The sequence below is a fragment of the Oncorhynchus clarkii genome, chromosome 30 (genome assembly GCF_045791955.1).
Source record: "Oncorhynchus clarkii lewisi isolate Uvic-CL-2024 chromosome 30, UVic_Ocla_1.0, whole genome shotgun sequence".
In the NCBI taxonomy this organism is placed as follows: Eukaryota; Metazoa; Chordata; class Actinopteri; order Salmoniformes; family Salmonidae; genus Oncorhynchus; species Oncorhynchus clarkii.
The window spans coordinates 26,130,373-26,154,946 of NC_092176.1; the positions used below are offsets into that span (position 1 = coordinate 26,130,373).

Consider the following 24,574-nt stretch of genomic DNA (forward strand, 5'->3'; position numbering starts at 1 on the left):
TGACCAGACGAAAAAACCTTTCCAAGCCAAACCTCCATAACATAGCCGATAACCGCTACACACAGCCTACATCGTTGTTACAATATTAGCTAACGTTATCGTCAACATAGCTACTAGAGCTAATGTTACAATTATGCAGTACAGTGTACAGCTACCAGTTTAGCAGTTACACCGGTGGGCCCCGATGGCAATAAATTAGTAAAAACCAAAAGCTTACCCTGACTTACCCTGACGGAAGAGTTACACGGTTGGATAGTCATAGCCAGCTGGGTAACATAGCATCCCTCTTTGTTTGATCCGGTTGTTGAAGTAGGCTAAACTAGCTAGCTGCATTCATTAGCAAAGTAAGTGAAAGTGAAAAAAAATACAATGAAATATAGCTCTCTCTCTTGCTTCTTAATTTTTGAAGAAATTAATTTGTTCAAAACTGTTCAACTGTTGTCGTTCTCTCTCTTTATGTCATCTACTCACTGCGTTTTATGCAGTGCCAGCTAGCTGTAGCTTATGCTTTCAGTACTATATTAATTCTCTGATCCTTTGATGGACAACATATCCTCTGGAAGTTGTCATAATTACTGTGTAAGTCTGTGGATGGGGGTGAGAACCATGAGCCTCCAAGGTTTTTTATTTAAGTCAAGTGTACCAAGAGGAGGACGGAAGCTAGCTGTCCTCCGGCTACACCATGGTGCTAACCCAGAGAGTGCTGTTGAGGCTACTGTTGACCTTCATTGTGAAACAGTGTGTTTTAATCAATTATTTGGTGATGTGAATATATTTAGTTTAGTTTTATCTGAAAAGTTTGGTATAGTTTTTATCTATTCACTGAGGAGTATGGTCCTCCCCTTCTTCCTCTGAGGAGCATCCACTGGCCTATGGTGGCCTTTCTCAATAGCAAGGCTATGCTCACTGAGTCTGTACATAGTCAAAGCGTTCCTTAATTTTGGGTCAGTCATAATGGTCAGGTATTCTGCCACTATGCACTCTCTGTTTAGGGCCAAATAGCATTCCAATTTGAGTTTTTTTGTTAATATGTTCCAAGTTGTCAAGTAATTCTCTTTTTGTTTTCTCACAATTTTGTTGGGTCTAATTGTGTTGCTCTCTTTGGGCTCTGTGGGGTCTGTTTGTGAACAGAGCCCCTGGACCAGCTTGCTGAGAGGACTCTTCTCGAGCTTCATCTCCCTGTAGATGATGTCTTTGTTATGGAAGGTTTGGGAATTGCTTCCTTTTAGGTGGTTGTAGAATTGAATGGCTATTTTCTGGATTTTGATAATTAGCGGTATCGTTCTAATTCTGCTCTGCATGCATTATTTAGTGTTTTACATTGTACACAGAGGATGTTTTTGCAAAATTCTGCATGCAGAGGCTCAATTTGGTGTTCTATTTTGTGAATTCGTGGTTGGTAAGAGGACCCCAGACCTCACAACCATAAAGGGCAAAGGGTTCTATAACTGATTCAAGTATTTTTTTGCCAGATCCTAGTTAGGATGTCGAATTTTATGTTCCTTTTGATGGCGTAGAAGGCTCTCAGATTGTTCACAGCTTTGTGGAAGTTCAGGCCGAGTTAGGTACATTTTTTGTGCTCTAGGGCAACGGTGTCTAGATTAACTTTTTATTTGAGGTCCTGGCAACTGGACATTTTTTGGAACTCTCTCTCTCCCCCTTCCTTTGGTATGTTGGTGGGATGGGGTGCGGCCAGAGCTGGGCTCCCTGTACGTGTATGCTTCAGCTGCATCTGTCTGTCAGCCCCCCCTCCCCTGTTAGGGACTTCCTTTGCATAGATGCTGCATGAGGAGGAGAGAGGGAGGGAGAGGGTTGAAGCTGCTATACACTCACAACACAGGGCAACTGCTGCCTGTCTGGGAACTATTCACACACACACCCCTCCTCCTTCCCTCTTTTCTCTTAAATTCAGGGTTTTGTTCCCCTCTCCGGGTAACTTTTGTTGAGAGAGAGAGTGTTTGTGTGTGCTGTTTTGTTTTGCTCCCCTCCTTCACTGGATTCGTACTACCGTCTTTGGTTTGTCCATACGGCTGTAGTCTACTGTCCTGAACATTTCGGTATCTCCACTGAGCAGAAGAGAGAGCAGGCATTTTTGCTCCCTCTCTGAGAGGACTTAAAGTGTGTGAGAGAGCGAGAGAGGGAGAGCTCAAGCGACAGTGTGGGGAAAGGATGGCTGCCTGCCTCTGAGCTGCCTCTGCGCTTACGAAAATAAGGAACTAGAGACAAAAGGGGGAAAAAATTACTTTTCAGAAAGAAGGAAATTGTGTTCCTTTTTTGGAGGAGGTTAAACAAAGGGATTTGAACAATGCCTGCTGAAGTGAAACAGGTTAGTATTGTGATTACCCGATTATCCCGGCTCTTTCCCTCAATCTTCAGTCTCTCTTTTTCCTCCTCCTCCATCTATTTCTCTCTACTTCTCCTGTGTTTCCTTTTTGTATATGCTCATTGTGCTTGATGGTAGAGGGTTAATGATGTTTCATGTTTGCTATGCTTTTCTTGTTGTCCTGGGAGGTCAAATTATACATCAGTGTTTTTGTCAGTTTCCCGCAAAATATCTTGAGTAACTGGAAATATATCCTATTTTTTGCATTCTTGTCCTTCAGGAGGAGTGTGGTGTATGCGTGTGTTTACTAGTCTCTATTGCAGGGGTAGGCAATTACATTCAGCCGCAGGCCGATTTTTGTCAGGGCGAATGGTCAGGGGGCCGGAACATAGTTAAAATAATTTGCACACAGCAAACTGACCACAACTAAGCCTAAAAAGAGACTATTTGAAAATAACAATAATGTCATACCTTGATTACATTGAGACACAATCTTTATTCGTGAGAATACTTAGGAAAAGATTTTGTAAAGTAAGAATTTTGGTGGAGGAATTCCTGGTGATTAGTGACAAAAAGTGTAGGGCTCTTTACTTGCTAGTCCTATATAATTAACTATTTATTTACATTATTTGTAGCCTGTAGTGTACTCTGATAAGAGCATACAGATATCTATAGATGGAATTACTGTCTTGTAAGCGTTCATGGGTATGATAAATGGGTAGTCTATCCACGTTGCCACAGACTGGAAGTCTGTCAGTAACATTCTGATTTCCAGATAATACACATGTCGAGTTCTGTTGATGACCCCAACAGTAGCCCTATATAACATATTGGATCCCATTTAGGGTGACCAGTGGAAGTGATGTGCTGAAAGTTTCTCTGTAACGATTGGTTGTAAGAGTCAGGAAGACCACAATACTGGATTTATAACCTCCCTGTAAGGGCCAATCGAAGCTGTGGTTGCTGGAGGATAACTATTTCAAACTTTTGTTTTTCTCAGGAGCACAGTTAGTCTACCAGAGGAATGTGCTTTTGTTTGTGTGATTTTTACTGTCTTTGTTGTGTGTGTATGTGTGTGTGTGTGTGTGTGTGTGTGTGTGTGTGTGTGTGTGTGTGGTACTGGAAGTGTCTTTCTGCAAAGCATCCTACACTGTGAGAATGCTCTCTTCCTTGCCGAACTTGGCACTGCTCGTATATATATATATATATATATATATATAAAAGGTATATATTAGGATTCAGAGACAACAATCTGGCTTTGAATAAAGTAAACTGCTCATTCTCAGCCCTTCCTCCTCTTCCCTGTCCCCTCTGCAGTATATTGGGATGGATGGGGTGGAGGTTGGACTTAGAAAAGCCTGGCATGTCAACTATTGTTGTTGCTCTGATAATCTGTTTACGGCTGCCCTGAGGATGGATGCTACTTGAAAACTGGTAACAGCTTGGAGCCAAAATAACATCTTTGTATTTTCACCCTTAACTCTCTCTTACTATACTGTGTGTGTGTACGTGTGTGTATTTCCAGTAATCTTACGAGGCCTTACTGCTCAGTGATACCTGAGAGTGTCACCAGCATGTGACCTCTCTAGGGTGCGTTCCCAAAATGTAGTGTGGATGTGCGGAATGCTGCCTGTCCCTGACCTCTGTTGCCGTTGGAGATGCCTTTCATGCTTTAGGGTGCGCTGGCATCGAGACCCGCTTCTGCCGACCTTTTCAACTAGGCGGGAAGTTCCTCAGTGAGAGAACACCTGCTGTGGGGGTGGTTGTCCCTGTCACACCCACACCTTCCCCAGGCCCTAAATGGATTGCCCAGGGGTCAGTGTTGTTGTTGGAGTCTTTCTGTTGTTTTTGTTGTCGTCTTTGAGCGATGTCTGCCTTTTTAAGGGCAAAGGGTTGAAAGGTTTCTGTTACCCCATCTAACCTCCACACCCATCCCTTGGCTTCAGCTGGGATGTACCGAGTGGGGATCTGATATCTCAGGCTATTTCTATACCTCGAGGACATAAAGCACAGATCTGCGGTGGTCTGGTCAGGCTACACATGCTGCAGATCAGAGGGTAGACACAGATCAGAGGCCAGGCAGGGGGAGTAGAGAGTAGAGTACTATATTGCACAGATGTTCCTGTGCCCTGAACCCATCATAAAGCAGCAGCAGTAGGGCAGCTTATGTTCAATGAATCCTAACCCAATGAAGATTACTCCCTCAGCCCTCAATTCTTGCCGACGCCTCGGTCGGTCTGTTAAAGTTAAATTTAAACTTGCCTTATTTTCGATGATCTGCAGACCAACGGGGTGGCTCCCTATTTGCTTATTCAGAATAGCCTGACGCTAGTACAGGTAGACCGCTCACCCTCGTGAAAAAGGGATCATGGGAGATTTCACCGTGAAGAAAAAGGGAAAAGGAAAATATTCCAAAACGCAGATGGTAATCATCTTCCTCTGAAGTCTACAGGTGCAGAATCTGACTGCGTCCCACATTGGGCCCTGGTCAAAAGTAGTGCACTATTGAGGAAATAGGATGCTATTTGGGACACAGTCTCAGACTTTTCCTTTCAACGGCTGAGTAAGGAGAAACCACCTGAATTCAGCCAGAGACTTAGTGTCTGGTGTTAAGTGTGGGCCACTGTCAGTCTGACAGCTTATGGGGGTTTCACATGTATTATTAACTAAGGCTTCCATGCCTCCTCAGACGCTGTTTGATTCCTGGGTGAAATTAACTCATCTAACTCCCACACTCTCTTTCAGGGGAAGGCGATGCATACACCAACCAACCATCCCTGTATTTATTTCCATACCTCATCTCTGTCTGTCTGCTTAGGCTGCCTTTGTGCCTCTGTGGTGGAAGGCAGTGCTTTGAAGAAATGTAGTGTATGAGGAGCGGCATTGTTTGGGACAATCGTACACTAAAATGTCAGTGACCCGAAAGGACAGACGGTGAGTGGCTGGTGGAGATCGGAGATGGTGCTGAAAGGCCATTGCCTGGGGATGTTGTTTGGTCATGAGTGCTGTTCTAATGGGCAGGGGGAGGTAGGGAGGGAGGTGAGGAAGGAACAGGGGGAGGTAGGGAGGTTGGGAGGGAGGTGAGGAAGGAACAGGGGGAGGTAGGGAGGTTGGGAGGGAGGTGAGGGAACAGGGGGGGTAGGGAGGTTGGGAGGGAGGTGAGAAGAGGAGAGAACAGGGGGAGGTAGGGAGGTTTTTAGAGGGAGGTGAGGAGGGAACAGGAGGAGGCAGGGAGGTTTTTAGAGGGAGGTGAGTAAGGAACAGGAGGAGGCAGGGAGGTTTTTAGAGGGAGGTGAGGAGGGAACAGGGGGAGGGAGGGAGGGAGGTTTTTAGAGGGAGGTGAGGAGGGAGCAGGAGGAGGGAGGGAGGTTTTTAGAGGGAGGTGAGGAGGGAACAGGGGAAGGCTTGTGAGGAGGGAATGGGGAGGCTTGTGAGGAGGGAATGGGGAGGAGGGAACAGGGGAAGGCTTGTGAGGAGGGAATGGGGAGGCTTGTGAGGAGGGAATGGGGAGGAGGGAACGGGGAGGCTTGAAGGTGCTGGTGACTCCAGTCCAGATCCTTGGCCGAAAATGGATCCAGCGTTGGGCACACCTCCCATACTACCCATGTTTCCCATTCCGCTCCCACGCGTACTCTTAAAACATGATCCATGTGACATGCCGATGTTTGACATGAAACTTCTCCGCATCCTCTCCAACTCACCCAGCTTACTTTCTCTACTGGGGTTGAGTGGGTGCCAGGCCTGGGTAACCGGAGCTGGGGGTATGGGAATACCCTCCCCTCGCTCGGTGGTATAGGCATATAGAATGAACATCCTGCTGGCCTGGCCATCAGGTATCTGGGGTGTCCTGTGATGTTGCAGGGGGGTTCAGGGGGACATGCCGCGCGCTCCTCTCACCATACCCAGGGGGCCGCCACAGAGAGGCCACGGCTGCTCTCTCATAACCCATTTGGCAGGCTGACAAGGTGACTGATATAGCCTATTCTAGCCAGGCCTGGCCTACTCTCCGTCTCACTCACTCACTCACTCACTCACTCACTCACTCTCCCTCAATTCCCCGGCCACATACAAAAACATATCGCCTCTCTTTGGTTGCGTCTCAAATGGTACCTTATTCCCTACATAGTGCACTACTTTAGACCAGAGTCCTATTGGCCCTGGTCAAAAGTAGTGCATTATATAGTGAATAGGGTACCATTTGGATTGCAGGCTTTTACTGCCTGCCTCTCCCTTCCTGCATCCATCTCCCGCGGCGGCTGCCTAGCTGTCATCATTGGCTGATGGAATTAGAAAGGTGAGCTAGAACACAGGCCTGGAGATGGATGCTTTCGTATCTGTCTCTGTGTTAGGGGAATAAACGGTGTCGAGGAGAAAGACGTGGTGCAATAATGAGATGGTTGCTCTGTGTGTGTGTCTGTGTGTGTGCGTGTGCACACATAAATTCATGTAAAACCCTGCTGCAGACATGCTGCATACAATGTGTTTTGTGGGTTACTGCAACCTCCAATGTCTTGTCAATGGGTGCTGGTGGTGGATAGTATTGTTCCTTTCTCTCTTTGGCTGTAACAGAAATCTTTAAAATGAGGCCGCGCAGAGACTGAGTCAGCTTACACACACACACACACACACACACACACACACACACACAGACCCATTACTGGAGGCAGGTGACGGAGGAGCAGCCATTGTCCCCTGCAGTGCTTATTTACTTAGTGCGTGCCTGCTCTGGGGATAGGGCTTGCCCCGTTTCCGTGGGAATGAGAGTAGTTAGTTCCTCCTCTACTTGCCTCAACACCATAAACACTTCAGGCAGATAAGAATAAACAATCCCAGAGCAGGCAGAGAGAGAGGCCCCATCATAGTCTACCTCTGTCCTGGGAGGTTGACCAGAGCAGGCAGAGAGAGAGGCCCCATCATAGTCTACCTCTGTCCTGGGAGGTTGACCAGAGGATCCCATCAGCTTTCTATAGGCTAGGCCTACTATATTTATTTCTCAACTTTCCTAATATTAAGCACATTGCTTCTCTTTACAACAGGAGTATAGCCTACCTGACTGGCATGAAAATGAACCACGGGAAAAGCGACAGGTGTATGATAATGGCCCATTCTAAATCAAAGTTAGTATTAAGTAAAGACAATTGAGAATAGCCTGATGAGTAAGAATAGTATCACTTGTGAATGAGGCCCAGTGTGTGCAGTCTAAGGCAAGAAACATTACTTTTTTTGCGACTTTTTCCTAATCATGGTTGCATGTATCATGTAGCGTAGCCCATAGGCCTAGATGTTTTGATGAGGTTTGTATCAAAACTAAAGTGACCAATAACTCTGAACGTAACCTATAGGTCTAGGACCCCTGGAACACGGTTAGAGAGCACAGAGCCTATAGGTCTAGGACCCCTGGAACACGGTTAGAGAGCACATAGCCTAAATGTCTAGGACCCCTGGAACACGGTTAGAGAGCACAGAGCCTATAGGTCTAGGACCCCTGGAACACGGTTAGAGAGCACAGAGCCTATAGGTCTAGGACCCCTGGAACACGGTTAGAGAGCACAGAGCCTGCCGAGCCTATAGGTCTAGGAACCCTGGAACACGGTTAGAGAGCACAGAGCCTATAGGTCTAGGAACCCTGGAACACGGTTAGAGAGCACAGAGCCTATAGGTCTAGGACCCTTGGAACACGGTTAGAGAGCACATAGCCTATAGGTCTAGAACCCTTGGAACACGGTTAGAGAGCACATAGCCTATAGGTCTAGGACCCCTGGAACACGGTTAGAGAGCACATAGCCTTTAGGTCTAGGACCCCTGGAACACGGTTAGAGAGCACAGTGCCTATAGGTCTAGGACCACTGGAACACGGTTAGAGAGCACATAGCCTGCCGAGCCTATAGGTCTAGGGCCCCTGGAACACGGTTAGAGAGCACAGAGCCTATAGGTCTAGGAACCCTGGAACACGGTTAGAGAGCACATAGCCTGCCGAGCCTATAGGTCTAGGGCCCCTGGAACACGGTTAGAGAGCACAGAGCCTATAGGTCTAGGAACCCTGGAACACGGTTAGAGAGCACATAGCCTATAGGTCTAGGACCCTTGGAACACGGTTAGAGAGCACAGAGCCTATAGGTCTAGACCCCTGGAACACGGTTAGAGAGCACATAGCCTATAGGTCTAGGACCCCTGGAACACGGTTAGAGAGCACAGTGCCTATAGGTCTAGGACCCCTGGAACACGGTTAGAGAGCACAGAGCCTATAGGTCTAGGACCCCTGGAACACGGTTAGAGAGCACAGAGCCTATAGGTCTAGGACCCCTGGAACACGGTTAGAGAGCACATAGCCTATAGGTCTAGAACCCCTGGAACTCGGTTAGAGAGCACATAGCCTGCAGAGCCTAATGAAACATGTCTTTCATAATGAAACACGTGCTTCTACACCTGCATTGCTTGCTGTTTGGGGTTTAGGCTGGGTTTCTGTACAGCACTTTCAGATATCAGCTGATGTAAGCTGTATAAATAAATGAGATATCAGCTGATGTAAGCTATAAACTATATAAATAAATGTGATTTTATTCTTATAAACTCAGTCATTGCACAATCGTGTGTGAAAACCGAGCTTTGACTGGACACTTTTCAAAAGAGAATATCAGCTGTCTCGGGCTGCTATATTTATTGCTAAAATTAAGCAAATTAATCTGCTTTACTGGCATATTACAATGTTACTGTGGAAAGCGCTTCCTCCATTCGCTATTCGAGTGCAGGGTATGGATGACATTCGCTATTCGAGTGCAGGGTATGGATGACATTCGCTATTCGAGGGCAGGGTATGGATGACATTTGCTATTCGAGTGCAGGGTATGGATGACATTCGCTATTCGAGTGCAGGGTATGGATGACATTCACTATTCGAGTGCAGGGTATGGATGACATTCGCTATTCGAGTGCAGGGTATGGATTACATTCGCTATTCGAGTGCAGGGTATGGATGTCATTCGCTATTCGAGTGCAGGGTATGGATGACATTCGTATTCGAGTGCAGGGTATGGATGACATTCGCTATTTGAGTGCAGGGTATGGATGACATTCGCTATTCGAGTGCAGGGTATGGATGACATTTGCTATTCGAGGGCAGGGTATGGATGACATTCGCTATTCGAGTGCAGGGTATGGATGACATTTTTTGTGGGCGATTGTAAATACAATTCCACTCATATATTAGTAGGCTAAATCGAAAGACCAGATTAAATTGTGAATAGTCTGATGGGTGAGAATATTATCAAGTGCTTGTCAAATTGTGAATGAGAGACTGATGAAGTGTGAGCAGCCTGTAAAGAAACAGAGCTCATGCCTTTCATGCTACTTTTTTCAAATCATCATTAGAGTCGCATCATGCAGCCTTAGAATGTATTAAACATCTAAACATTTAGCCTAACGTTTGTATCGCAACAAAAGTTGCATAAGTAACTCTAAATTGATCATATACAAGGACCAGTTTCAAATGATTACTTTGTTAACCGCTCAACAAAAAATATTCCCTTGGAAATCGTTTGGGAGAAATATATTTTCTATTTTATTCAGCTATGCTCAATTGTATTCGTCTTACTATAAAATAATGCCAAAGAAATTATAAGCAAATGTTGTCTGCAAAATGAACTAGTGTAGCCCACAGCTATATGGCATAGCCAGATTAAGGCCTAACAGGATGACTCAAGAATATGCTATTCTGTTCTTCTGAAATACATTTTTTCATGTCATAATGTTTCTGTAGGCCTGCCTACAATAAATAATGGCTGTATTGTGATGGTGTAGGCTATATTAAATTGATTTATCAGACATTTTAAAATGTAGATGTTCCAAAGGTCTGCATCAGTGGCTTGTAGGCTCTGCGTGGAAGGCTGAAGATACTAAATGTGTTTTGTTAATTAATGGTCAATTACTGTGAGACCAGCAGTTATTTCCATGACAGTTACCAGCTGACAACATGTAATGACCACCACAGCTCTATGCAGAGGCAGCCTATTATAGGATTAGCAAGGAATTGAACGATTGACTTGATGTGTGTTATTTGTCCTAAGGAGCACATTAGCGTTGCCATTGGCCACAGCGATCGATTCAGAGCTTAAGTAGAAGTTAATTTCACCCCTGTTCTGTTCTTCCCTCTGGATGCACTCTGCATGACTAGCCTACTACTTCGTCTACCACCGGATCTGTTAACTGTATGGCCCTTTCAACAGAACTGGAGCTTTTTTGACAGTTATGTATCGGTTCTATAGAACCCCCCCTTACCTCCTTACCCTCCCTCCTGCAGCTGGGGACCTTTGAGAAGGGCTCCGAGGGGGAGGTCAAAGTCCTCATATGGCTCCCTTCAACCAGAAACATGAGGACAAATGCTTAACCTTCTCCCCTCCGGCACCAACAACCACATAGTACCGGTCAAAACATACAGCATGGTCCGGTTTAGACTAGTTCAGAAGTACAGAATTTTGGATCATCTATACCATGCACTTGACAGTGAGTAGTGGGGCGAGGACGGACCATCCATCCATCCTCCATCATCAGGCCATCTGGCTGCTGTCTTCTGGGATGAACACTTTCCTCTGACAGCTCTTTAGCAGGGCTCTATGAGCCTGGCCTTGCACTCCAGATTAGCACAGATCCATGTAGGTGAGTACAGCATCACATAAGAGAGGGCTCTCTTCTCATTTCTCTCACTGTATAAGTAAGTAGTGTTTGGAATGAGAACAATAACATAATATAATCTATACCATTTAGCAGATGCTTTTATCCAAAGCTACTTAGTCATGCGTGCACACATTTTATGTATGGTTGGTCCCAGGAATCTAACCCACTATCCTGGAGTTCAAGCACCATGCTCTACCAACTGAGCTACAAAGAACCACAATAACAATAACAACATTCCTAGCCTGGGCTATTACTCAGTCCCAGTCACTAGCCTGAAAGGGTTTTGTAACGTCCGTCTCTGGCAACAACAGTCAAACTGTCTTGACTGACTCAGTCAATCCTATAGCCTGTTGGTTTGGTAACGTTGGTCTTTGGCCTCCCGTTATGCTGGAAACTGGTTGTTTTTTTGTCATTGCAGATGGAACAGAGAGATAGTTGAGACATGTTGATTGGGTCCAGTGGTTAATTAGAATGCTGTTGGAAACCTCCCTCCCCTTCAGGGCCAGACAAAGAAGCCTGTTACTGGTGGCAGAGGTCCAGAGAGAGGGAGGGAGAGAGGGAGGGAGAGGGAGAGGGAGGGAGAGGGAGAGGGAGGGGGAGAGGGAGGGAGAGGGAGAGGGGGGGGAGGGAGAGGGAGAGGGAGGGGGGGAGGGAGAGGGAGGGGGGGAGGGAGGGAGAGGGAGGGAGAGAGGGAGGGAGAGAGGGAGGGAGAGGGAGGGAGAGGGAGAGGGAGGGGGAGAGGGAGAGGGAGGGGGAGAGGGAGAGGGAGGGGGAGAGGGAGGGGGAGAGGGAGAGGGGGAGGGGGAGGGAGAGGGGGAGGGGGAGGGAGAGGGAGGGAGAGGAGGGAGAGGGAGAGGGAGGGGGGGAGGGAGAGGGAGGGAGAGAGGGAGAGGGAGGGAGATGGAGGGAGAGAGGGAGAGAGGGGGAGAGGGAGGGGGAGAGGGAGGGGGAGAGGGAGAGGGGGAGGGAGAGAGAGAAAGAGAGAGAGAGAGACAGAATTATTGAAGATTTATGATAAAAACATCCTAAAGATTGATTCGAGAGAGAAAACAAGGCAGAGTAACCTGATGGGTCAGTGTGTCCCCAGGCCCCCTCTTCCCTCCCAGCCAGCCACCTCTACCTCTGTCTGCACAAACATATGCTAATGATTGGCAAGAGTTCAGCTTCAGTCAGCCAGGAAAAACTACCTTAGGGAAATAAACATACGGAACCCCTGCATAGACGATGGTTCCTATAGTTCTAACAATAGAGGCATCCAGATTCAGGGCCAGCTGTCATATGTCATTAAGTGAGATGGCACAGCATCGTTATTCATCTGCCCATCTTCTCTTGATATTGGCACGGTCCGTCCCCAGATGACCCCGATGGAACAATGGAGCGATGCGCCAGTCGCACATACCTCATGGGCTCTATTGAGTTGCCTAATGAAGCCAAACTTGCATGCTTTGCTCCATAATGGCTGCCGTGGATGGTTCATGGTTCAGCTAATGTCGCCACCACCTCTTCAGTTCAGCCCCCTTACCCTCCATATTTAATTTGAATCTGTCATGGGCTGTGAAGTGGAGCATGGTGGGTGCCGTTAGTAGGGGTGCTGTCTGTGTGCCAGCCATGTCTGTCTGCTGAAGTGGAGGGATAGACAGAACAGGTGCCAGGGAGAGGTGGAGGTGGCCCCAGCTTGGGTTGGTAGAGAGACTGTGGGAGATGTCGGCCCACTCTTTCATGCAGTGTAGTGGCTGGCTGGCTGGCTGGTAATATGGTTGTTGGGGGACTCAGCCAGGATTCTGTTATGTGTGTCAGTAAGAGCCAAAGTCTTAATGAATCATGGTATGGTTCCGTATTCCACAAAGTAGCTTGATTACTTTAATGTCTCCCAACTGCAATGTTATTGTCTGCACCCAGGCTCAGTCTGTACCCCTTTACTGAGTGGAAGAAAATGTCTATTTGAAGAATGATGCTCCCATTTTATCTGTGCTGAAACAACATCCCTGTGTTGACAAATCACAGCATATATTTTTGTAGCTGCAACTTTGGCTGCCACCGTCACTACAGTCTGAGCCTGTATTTATTTCTCTGGCTGGTGCTGCTCTGGGTTGCCATGGGTTACCAACTGACGTCCTGAGAGGATAGGGAGGCCCTCGGTCCTTTTGACACATTGGCGGGTCAGGGGACGGACAAAAGCTGATTTTCCCTCAAAATGTGGACGTGTAGATGAGATTGCACGCAATATACCCAGCTAAGGTTCTCAAAGTTAAGCAAACAAAGCCTGTTGACACAGACCTCCTTTAGTTTCCCAGATTCTTTCCATCATACTTCAATACAGTTAAGAGATGCTTTAATCCAATAAGACTCCCTCTTCATCCCAGCGAGCCTGTCCCCTCCCTGTCCCTGGGCATCTGGTGACCAGGGGGGATTGTTCCTGTCTGTGAGCTGTGTGGGTGTGTGTGCGCACTCCTCCACTACTGGCTGTGGCCTTAAGGGCCTGCAGGGAGTGTTTGGGGTCACCAAGCAGCCAGCTAACATTCTAGAATTCAGTGTTCTAGAGCTCATTCCTCGGTCTGAACTCCAAGCATTCAAACTCCCCCATCACCTCTCCCTCTGTCACTCCTTTCTTCTTCTCTCTATCAAGTCTCCCTTTCTTTGTCACGCCTTTTCTCTCTCTATCATCTCTCGTCTGCAGCCCCTCACACGCCACATCTCTGAAAGGTCATTGGGAGCTAATTGAGGCTGGTGGTCTCTGGGCCTGGAGTAGGAGGATAGGACACATTTGAATGCCCCTTTGTACATCGTATTAGTGTCATTAACCGTCCAGCCAGGAGTCACAGGAGACTGAAGAAGAGGGATCTCTCTTCTGTCTCTCTCTTTCCTGTTCTCACATCACTCCTGTTAAAGCCTAACAGACTGATAATGGCCTTCCTAGCACTAATGAGGGGCATAGGATACACAGAGTCCTGGCTGGTCTACTCTATAATGACAAGAAGATGTTTTCTCATCACATCTCTGTCTAGAGACATTAAAGAGAGACTTTAATGTCATGTGTGCTCATGTATTCATTTCCCATTCTTTAAATGGGAAATATTGAGCTACTGTGTAGTATGTGCATCTGTGTCTCTCTGTGTGTATATCTATGTCTCTCTGTGTGTGTCTCTATGTGTCTCTGTGTGTTTATCTGTGTCTCTATGTCTCTGTATGTGTGTCTCTCTATGTGTGTCTCTATGTGTGTCTTTATGTGTGTGTCTATGTGTGTGTCTATGTGTGTGTCTCTATGTGTGTGTCTCTATGTGTGTGACTCTCTGTGTGTGTCTCTCTGTGTGTGTCTCTATGTGTGTGACTCTGTGTGTGTCTCTATGTGTGTGACTCTGTGTGTGTATCTCTGTGTGTGTCTCTATGTGTGTCTCTGTGTGTGTCTCTGTGTGTGTCTCTATGTGACTCTCTGTGTGTGTGTCTCTGTGTGTGTCTCTATGTGACTCTCTGTGTGTGTCTCTCTGTGTGTGTCTCTATGTGTGTCTCTATGTGACTCTCTGTGTGTGTCTCTCTGTGTGTGTCTCTCTGTGTGTGTCTCTCTGTGTGTGTCTCTGTGTGTGTGTATCTATGTGTGTCTCTGTGTGTGTCTCTGTGTGTGTCTCTATGTGACTCTCTGTGTGTGTGTGTCTCTGTGTGTGTCTCTATGTTACTCTCTGTGTGTGTCTCTCTGTGTGTGTCTCTATGTGTGTCTCTATGTGACTCTCTGTGTGTGTCTCTGTGTGTGTGTCTCTGTGTGTCTCTATGTGTGTCTCTGTGTGTGTGTCTCTGTGTCTCTATGTGACTCTCTGTGTGTGTCTCTGTGTGTGTCTCTATGGGTGTATCTCTGTGTGTCTCTCTGTGTGTCTCTGTGTGTGTCTCTATGTGTGTGTCTCTGTGTGTGTGTGTCTCTATGTCTCTGTGTGTGTGTCTCTATGTATCTCTGTGTGTGTCTCTATGTCTCTCTGTGTGTGTATCTGTGTGTCTATGTATGTATGTCTCTCTGTGTGTGTCTCTGTGTGTCTATGTATGTGTGTCTCTCTGTGTGTGTCTCTGTCTCTGTGTGTGTGTCTCTATGTGTGTGTCTCTATGTCTCTGTGTGTGTGTGTCTCTATGTCTCTGTGTGTGTGTGTCTCTATGTCTATCTGTGTGTGTCTCTATGTCTCTCTGTGTGTGTCTCTATGTCTCTGTGTGTGTGTGTCTCTGTGTCTCTATGTGTGTGTCTCTGTGTGTCTATGTATGTGTGTCTCTCTGTGTGTGTCTCTATGTCTCTGTGTGTGTGTCTATGTCTCTCTGTGTGTGTCTCTATGTTTCTCTGTGTGTGTCTCTGTGTGTCTATGTATGTATGTCTCTCTGTGTGTGTCTCTGTGTGTCTATGTATATGTGTCTCTCTGTGTGTGTCTCTATGTCTCTGTGTGTGTGTCTATATGTCTCTCTGTGTGTGTCTTTATGTCTCTATGTGTGTGTCTCTGTGTGTGTCTCTATGTCTCTGTGTGTGTGTCTATATGTCTCTCTGTGTGTGTCTCTATGTCTCTATGTGTGTGTCTCTGTGTGTTTATGTATGTGTGTCTCTCTGTGTGTGTCTCTATGTCTCTCTGTGTGTGTCTCTATGTCTCTGTGTGTGTGTCTATATGTCTCTCTGTGTGTGTGTCTATATGTCTCTCTGTGTGTGTCTCTATGTCTCTGTGTGTGTGTCTATATGTCTCTCTGTGTGTGTCTCTATGTGTCTATGTATGTGTATGTTTTTGTTTCTCGTCTGTCACATTTTGTTGTGGACAGTTATTCCCAGACTGTTTTACTCTATCAATGTCCCAAGCACTCTTCACAATAAATCCAAAGTAGAACCACTAGCCAAATGTATTTAGGGTTATTTACACTACTTCTCAAAAGTAGTCAGGAGAATTCCAGAGAAAAGACAGACCAATTTAGAAGGAAAGCTTTCAAAGAAAAGCTATAGTCCGCCCACCATATTGTGGTGTGGAAATGACCTTAATCACAGTGTGCCTATATGTCTGTGGTCAGAACAAGGTACTGGACACCCGTGAGAATGTGCACAGTACCATGGGCACTCGCTCATACAAACACACACATGGACCAGGGCTCCCCAAGCTGCAGTCTGAAATTATAGCTGGGCCTTCGGTGCAATCACAAGCATACAGGCTGCAGGCTCAGAGCCCAGAGCCACACAGCATAGCAGCTCTCTTTCTCTGTGGCTAACATGGCCCCTGTCTTCTTAGGACACACCAGTAAACCTAATTAGCAATGCTACTTCTTCTATTCTCGATTCCACAGCCCCTTTGCCTAGAGTTTGTATTGAGAGGCACTGTACTTGTTGTGAGTGCGCTCACCCCAAGTGTTTTGGAAGGTAACGGATGGAGGGTGTTTAAGGACGGGGTAACCTGCCAATGTGTGTGTGGAGCACATCACAGGGTTTGTCCCAAAGTCAACTTGGGTGTACTGTGTTCAGGTTTGCCTCCTCAGCTTAGAGGGGAGGTGTGGAGATGGAGGGTACTGCAGATGATGCCTCTTCTTTCTTCTGCCCTACAGTACTACGACAGACATCTTCAGGGATAAGCCTGAGAGATGGGATGTAGACAGCCGTGTATTCTAATGTTTCATACAATATGTTAGGTGTGTATAGTATGGAGTGTGTGCATTGTGTAATTTGTGTGCTTGTATGGAACATATGAAATGTGTGTGTGTGTGTGTGTGTGTCGGTACCTGAGTGTGGGTATCTACTAGTGTGTATTAGTGACATCTAGAAGTGGGCGAAGGAGTATGTGTGTTGTAGGGCAGGCTAAGCATGCTGTGTTAGCGGCAGCACTGCAGTACAGAGACAGCTTGTTGTAGATCTGAAGAGGGTCACCTAGCTACAGCTACAGTATAGACTAGCTAGCTCCCATTCTCTCCCTGAGTGGAGAAGCTGCTGTTCCACAGCCTGGGAGGATCCTCCAGAGCAGGGCTTTACCATCAGGATACCTGGCTGGCTGCACACCGACCTGGATAGCCCTACCCTCACCTCCCATGGCATGACACGGTGAGTCTCATGGGTTGGATTTGATATGGCTTATATTGTGACTTTTGATTTCATTCGATATATGGATTTTTGCTTGTGTATCTTCTCTTGCTCTTTACCTTGGAATATGTGTTCCATTACGAAGCAGAGAAGTAAAATGCAATTGGGAAAACAGCTAGGTAGTACATGCAGATCAATCATTTTGTAGTTTTCTTCTTGATCAAGCATATCATAATTTATGATGAAATTGACTTATGAAATGTCTTTGTAGAATGATGGTCTTGTCTGAATGCACAGAGATCACTCACTCATCTCATATCTGGACGGAAAATACACTTTTTTATTGCACGTTTGTTCCATCAAAGAGCTGTGTCTATCTAATGGACAGGCATCCAATGGTTGACTTTCTGGCTGCAATGATATCTTCTGTAGTTGAAATGAGCAGGACAGCCTTGATGATGCAACAATCCTCTGCCTTGTCTCCGAGAGCTTCTGTGGTTCTCTGACAGGAGGTTGCTGTGCTGTGAACGAACACATCTCTCTCATGCCTTTTTCAACTCTGTGAGATCAAACCCTGTTTCTGGGCGTTTTCTGTGTGTGTGTGTCCCGCCTCAGCCTGGCTCTCTGATAGCGGCAGGATGATGCGATACGACAGGCTATGACAACGTAATCCTGGTTTGATACAGGGGAGGTAGTTTTTTGGCCGTTGCTGCCGGATTGTCGTCAACATATATATATTTTTGTAATGGTGTTTCTCACTCCGAGGAGGATAGCTCAGCGTGTTGTAACTGATACCAGTCGTCTATGCTAGAGCTTAGAGCGCAAATAGACCTAAGGTCATGTTTCATGAATGTGGTCACAGCTTTATTTTTAACTCAGAACTGGATAGTGCTCATTCTTCAGGTTCAATTCAGCAACAATATGTTCTTCTGATAAAATAATCCAGGCCTGTCATGCAAGTCTATAGAGAGAATGGGAAACTTGAACAGCGTTTACGTTTGTAGTCTCATACATGAGTCATGTATGATCGGTGTGACGTGCTCCTTCTCTTTACTCAGTCGAATGTCTGGAGGTTTCTGTTGGATGGTTGTGGTAGGAGGATGCCAATGAAAAAGGATTGTAACCCCCTCCAACCAGTGGTAGCTAGTCTCCTCACTCTGTTACAGCACACTGGAATAGGATCCCCCAGTCCTCTATTGCTGTGTGTTTTCATGCTTTAGAACAGGTACTATAAACCTGCTAGCAGTGTGCAGGCAGCAGCCTCTCAGTAATGTGAGAGATGTAAGGACTTTGCAGCCATATGGGGCTTGGAATTTCACTGAAGTGTTCCCTAATCTCCACAGCATGGGAGGAATTTGTAGGCCTTGTTTGTTCGATAGAAGATGGCAGCAAGTGGGTCTTGTTTGGCACACAGTGTTTGCTGCAGATCAGTCGGACGCTGACTGGGAGAATTTGGAGGGGGGAGGACGACTGGAATAGTTTGGAGGAAGATGGCGCTGCAGTGAATAGCAGACGTTTTATGGGCTATTTTGTGTGTTTTTTAAGCTGATTTTAACTTTTTAATAAATCATTTCCTATGACTAAAAACAGCTTCTAGACATCAGAACAGCGATCCGTAATCTCGATTTGGCCGAAGGTTTTTACTTCAACGAGTCGGCAACTATCGACGTTCTGTTTACTCCGGACCAGGCTATAATCCCCGGGGTTAGAAGGAGGAAGCGGCGGCAAAAGCGAGGCAGGCGAGCCGGCATCCTGACGTGACTACGTTGGAGAGCAAATAGACTGCCATTGCCTTCTGTTCTACTGGCAAACTTGATCAGCTCTGTTCAAGACTATCCTATCAACGGGACCGGAAAAACGAATAGAACTAATATAATATCCTACATTTATCAGAGTCGTGGATAAACGAGGACATGGATATACACTGCTCAAAAAAATAAAGGGAACACTTAAGCAACACAATGTAACTCCAAGTCAATCACACTTCTGTGAAATCAAACTGTCCACTTAGGAAGCAACACTGATTGACAATACATTTCACATGCTGTTGTGCAAATGGAATAGACAACAGGTGGAAATTATAGGCAATTAGCAAGACACCCCCAATAAAGGAGTGGTTGTACAGACCACTTCTCAGTTCCTATGCTTCCTGGCTGATGTTTTGGTCACTTTTGAATGCTGACAGTGCTTTCACTCTAGTGGTAGCATGAGACGGAGTCTACAACCCACACAAGTGGCTCAGATAGTGCAGCTCATCCAGGATGGCACATCAATGCAAGCTGTGGCAAGAAGGTTTGCTGTGTCTGTCAGCGTAGTGTCCAGAGCATGGAGGCGCTACCAGGAGACAGGCCAGTACATCAGGAGACGTAGAGGAGGCCGTAGGAGGGCAACAACCCAGCAGCAGGACCGCTGCCTCCGCCTTTGTGCAAGGAGGAGCAGGAGGAGCACTGCCAGAGCCCTGCAAAATGACCTCCAGCAGACTCCAAGAGGGTGGTATGAGGGCCCAACGTCCACAGGTGGGGGTTGTGCTTACAGCCCAACACCGCACAGGACGTTTGGCATTTGCCAGAGAACACCAAGATTGGCAAATTCGCCACTGGCGCCCTGTGCTCTTCACAGATGAAAGCACGTTCACACTGAGTACGTGACAGAGTCTGGAGACGCCGTGGAGAACGTTCTGCTGCCTGCAACATCCTCCAGCATGACCGGTTTGACGGTGGGTCAGTCATGGTGTGGGGTGGCATTTCTTTGGGGGGCCGCACAGCCCTCCATGTGCTCGCCAGAGGTAGCCTGACTGCCAATAGGTACCGAGATGAGATCCTCAGACCCCTTGTGAGACCATATGCTGGTGCGGTTGGCCCTGGGTTCCTCCTAATGCAAGACAACCTCATGTGGCTGGAGTGTGTCAGCAGTTCCTGCAAGAGGAAGGCATTGATGCTATGGACTGGCCCGTCCGTTCCCCAGACCTGAATCCAATTGAGCACATCTGGGACATCATGTCTCGCTCCATCCACCAATGCCACGTTGCACCACAGACTGTTCAGGAGTTGGCGGATGCTTTAGTCCAGGTCTGGGAGGAGATCCCACAGGAGACCATCCGCCACCTCATCAGGAGCATGCCCAGGCGTTGTAGGGAGGTCATACAGGCACGTGGAGGCCACACACACTACTGAGCCTCATTTTGACTTGTTTTAAGAACATTACATCAAAGTTGGATCAGCCTGTAGTGTGGTTTTCCACATCCAGACGTCCATGGGTTGATAAATTTGATTTCCATTGATAATTTTTGTGTGATTTTGTTGTCAGCACATTCAACTATGTAAAGAAAAAAGTATTTAAGAAGAATATTTCTTTCATTCAGATCTAGGATGTGTTATTTTAGTGTTCCCTTTATTTTTTGAGCAGTGTATATACAGTACCTTCAGAAAGTATTCACACTTCTTGACTTTTTCTAAATTTTGTTGTCTTACAAGAAAGTGGGATTAAAATGATTTTAATTGTCATTTTTTTGTCAACGATCTACACAAAATATTCTAAAGTCAAATTGGAAGAACAATTTTAACTGTAAAAAATTCATTAAAAACATAACCCTAATATATCTTGATTAGATAATTATAAAACCCCCTGAGTCAATAAATGTTAGAATCACCTTTGGCAGCGATTACAGGTGTGTCTCTTGCCAAGTGCTCAGTTTGGTCGGACAGCCATCTTTAGGCAGAGTCTGGTTAGTTCCATTTTTGTGCTTTTGGAAACTTCCAATACTCTAGAAATTGTTTTATACCCTTCCCCAGATATATGCCTCATCACAATTCTATCTCAGGGATCTACAGACAGTTCCTTGGACGTCATGCTATAGTTTCTACCCTGACATCCACTGTCAACTGTGAGACCTTCAGGTGCGTTTCTTTCTAAATCATGTCGAAACAATTTAATTTGCAGACTCCAATCAAGTTGTAGTGACATCTCAAGGATAATCAAATAAAATTGATTGCACCTGAGTGTCACGACTTCCGCCGAAGTTGGTCCCTCTACTTGTTCGGGTGGCGTTCGGCTGTCGACGTCACCGGTTTTCTAGCCGCCACCGATCCACTTTTCAGTTTCCATTTGTTTTGTCTTCATTGTACACACCTGGTTTCCATTCCCATAATTATATGTTCCTTATTTTAACCCTCTGTTTCCCCCATGGTTTTGTGCATGTTTGTTCGTTGTAAATTGGTCTGTATTTGTGAGCTTGATTATTTTCCTTCTTGGAATATTTGTTGTTTTGAGTAAAGTTACATGAATTACTCATCTCTGTGTCCTGCGCCTCACCTGCTACACCTAGACGCCTTACACTGAGCTCAATTTGAAGTGTCATAGCAAAGGAGTGTGAATACGTTGATACCTGCTCGTCGAACATCTCATGCCAAAATCATGGGCATTAATATGGAGTTGGTCCCCCTTTGCTGCTACAACAGCCTCCACTTTTCTGGGAAGGCTTTCCACTAGATGTTGGAACATTGCTTCCATTGAGCCACAACAGCATTATTGAGGTCGGGCACTGATGTTGGGTGATTAGGCTCACAGTTGGCATTCCAATTCATCCCAACGCCCAGTTGGCGTTCCAATTCATCCAATTCATTCCAATTCATCCCAATTCATCCCAAATTCATCCCATCGATTGGGTTGAGGTCAGGGCTCTGTGCAGGCCAGTCAAGTTCCTTCAAACTAATCGACTGACCATTTCTGTATGTACCTCGCCTTGTGCATGGGGGCATTGACATGCTGAAACAGGAAAGGGCCTTCCTCAAACTGTTGCCACAAAGTTGCAAGCACAGAATCGTCTAGAATGTCATTGTATGCTGTGGTGTTAAGATTTCACTTCACTAGAACTAAGGGGCCTAGACCAAACCATGAAAAACAGCCCCAGACCATTATTCCTCCTCCACCAAACTTTACAGTTGTCACTATGCATTCGGGCAGGTAGCTTTCTCCTGGCATCCGCCAAACCCAGATACGTCCGTCGGACTGCCAGATGGTGAAGCATGATTCATCACGTCAGAGAACACATTTCCTCTGCTTCAGAGTCCAATGGCGGCAAGCTTTACACCACTCCAGCCGACGCTTGGCATTGCGCATGGTGATCTTAGGCTGCTCGGCCATGGAAATTTGACGAACTGACTTGTTGGAAAGGTGGCATCCTATGACGCTGCCACTTTGAAAGTCACTGAGCTCTTCAGTATAGGCCATTCTACTCCCAATGTCTATGGAGATTGCATGGCTGTGTGCTCAATTTTGTACACCTGTCAGCAACGGGTATGGCTGAAATAGCCGAATCAACTCATTTGAAGGGGTGTTCACATACCTTTGGCCATGTAGTGTATGTAAAGGAGATATTTCTGTATTTCATTTTCAAGACATTTGCAAACATTTTTTCACTTTGTCATTATCGGGTATTGTGAAATATTCTTGAACATTCTTGAAGTATTTGCTATGCTAGACCTAAGGGTTAATAATGTTTTCTCTATATAAACACAGCAAAAAAAGCAACGTCCCTTTTTCAGCACCCTGTCTTTCAAAGATAATTCATAAATATCCAAATAATTTCACAGAACTTCAGTGTAAAGGGTTTAAACACTGTTTCCCATGCTCAATGAACCATAAACAATTAATGAACATGCACCTGTGAAACGGTCGTTAAGACACTAACAGCTTACAGACCATAGGCATATAAGGTCACAGTTATGAAAACTTAGGAAACTAAAGAGGTCTTTCTACTGTCTCTGAAAAACACCAAAAGAAAGATGCCCAGGGTCCCTGCCTATCTGCGTGAACGTGCCTTAGGCATGCTGCAAGGAGGCATGAGGACTGCCAGGGCAATAAATTGCAATGTCCGTGCTGTGAGACGCCTAAGACAGCGTTACAGGGAGACAGGACGGACAGCTGATCGTCCTCGCAGTGACAGACCACGTGTAACAACACCTGCACAGGATCAGTACATCCGAACATCACACCTGCGGGACAGGTACAGGATGGCAACAACAATTGCCTTAGTTACACCAGGAACACACAATCCCTCCATCAGTGCTCAGACTGTCCACAATAGGCTGAGAGAGGCTGGGATGAGGGCTTGTAGGCCTGTTGTAAAGGCTGTTCCTCACCAGACATCACCGGCAACAACGTCGACTATGGGTACAAACCCACCGTCGCTGGACCAGACAAGTCTGGCAAAAAGTGCTCTTCACTGATGAGTTGCGGTTTTGTCTCACCAGGCGTGATAGTCGGATTCACGTTTATCGTCGAAGGAATGAGCGTTACACCGAGACCTGTACTCTGGAGCCGGATCGATTTGGAGTTGGAAAGTTTTTCATTGTCTTGGGGCGGTATGTCACAGCATCATCGGACTGAGCTTGTTGTCATTGCATGCAATCTCAACGCTGTGCGTTACAGGGAAGACATCCTACTCCTTCATGTGGTACCCTTCCTGCAGGCTCATCCTGACATGACCCTCCAGCATGACAATGCCACCAGCCATACTGCTTGTTCTGTACGTGATATCCTGCAAGACAGGAATGTCAGTGTTCTGCCATGTTCAGCGAAGAGATGTCAGGGAACTTGCAAGGGCCTTGGTGGAAGAGTGGGGTAACACCTCACAGCAATAACTGCAGCTGGTGGCCACACCAGATACTGACTGTTACTTTTAATTTGACCCCCCCCCTTTGTTCAGGGACACATTATTCCATTTTTGTTAGTCACATGTCTATGGAACTTGTTCAGTTTATGTCTCAGTTGTTGAATCTTATGTTCATACAAATATTTACACATTTTAAGTTTGCTGAAAATAAACTCAGTTTTTGCTGAGTTTATCAATCTTGTTTTATATTGTTACATGGCATAGCTAGGTCTAAATAGTAAATGCGGGGTCATTGACCCATTATCTTTTTTTCTCCAGGATGGCGTAGAGATTGGGAGTCTTGGGATTTGGCTGCAATCATGCTACATTATTCTTGGATCATAGGCGACTGTGAGACATTCTCCATTTTAGAACATTCCAGTGGCTTTGAAGACCACTTGCATAACCATCCATTTTCTTCTCGTTTTAAATGCAACCGTCATGGTCTCTAAAATAGATATATTTTCATAAGTTGGAGATATTGCCTGGCTCGTTCCTGAGGCTAGTGGACTAATGGTCTCCGTCCCTTGGACTCCACTCCTGTTTTTGTCTCCTAAATTGAGCCCTTCACTGAGGCCCCAGTGGGTTAGACAACAATAGGCTTTATATGAAATATTCCCCATGACTTGCTGGGCCATTCCACTCCCAAGGAGTCGATCTGTCAAGAGTAGTTTAGTGGTAAGATAAAAATCTGCAACGATCGAGAGAAAAAACAACAACAACACTAACCCCAATGATTCCAGGAAATACAAAAACAAGATTGAGTGTTCTCCTGGTATTTACTAGTGCTCATTTTGTTATTTGGATGGTGTCTGGCCGGCATAGCTGTCATCCCAGCTAACCAGTTGCTGGCACGCAATGTTGATGCTCTTGTCCTTCTTTTTTCCAGTCAGACTTTCAGCTTAATGAAATATAG

The 24,574-nt window shown here is 46.1% G+C and overlaps 1 protein-coding gene across 34 annotated transcripts in view; it reads left to right on the forward strand.

Moving 5' to 3' along the window:
* The window catches only part of LOC139389480 (ARVCF delta catenin family member b), a 323,546-nt gene that overhangs the window by 157,001 nt on the left and 141,971 nt on the right, over positions 1–24,574 (forward strand). For 3 of the 34 annotated variants that reach the window (XM_071136294.1, XM_071136302.1, XM_071136297.1), the window contains exon 1: positions 1,935–2,326. The exons of 29 other annotated variants lie outside the window; for them this stretch is intronic. In XM_071136294.1, the coding sequence (XP_070992395.1) occupies positions 2,306–2,326 (21 nt within the window). In that variant the 5' untranslated portion in view covers positions 1,935–2,305. Of the gene's footprint in view, positions 1–1,850; positions 2,327–24,574 lie in introns of those variants that run through there. 2 more of the 34 variants (XM_071136299.1, XM_071136303.1) reach the window with 2 other exon arrangements.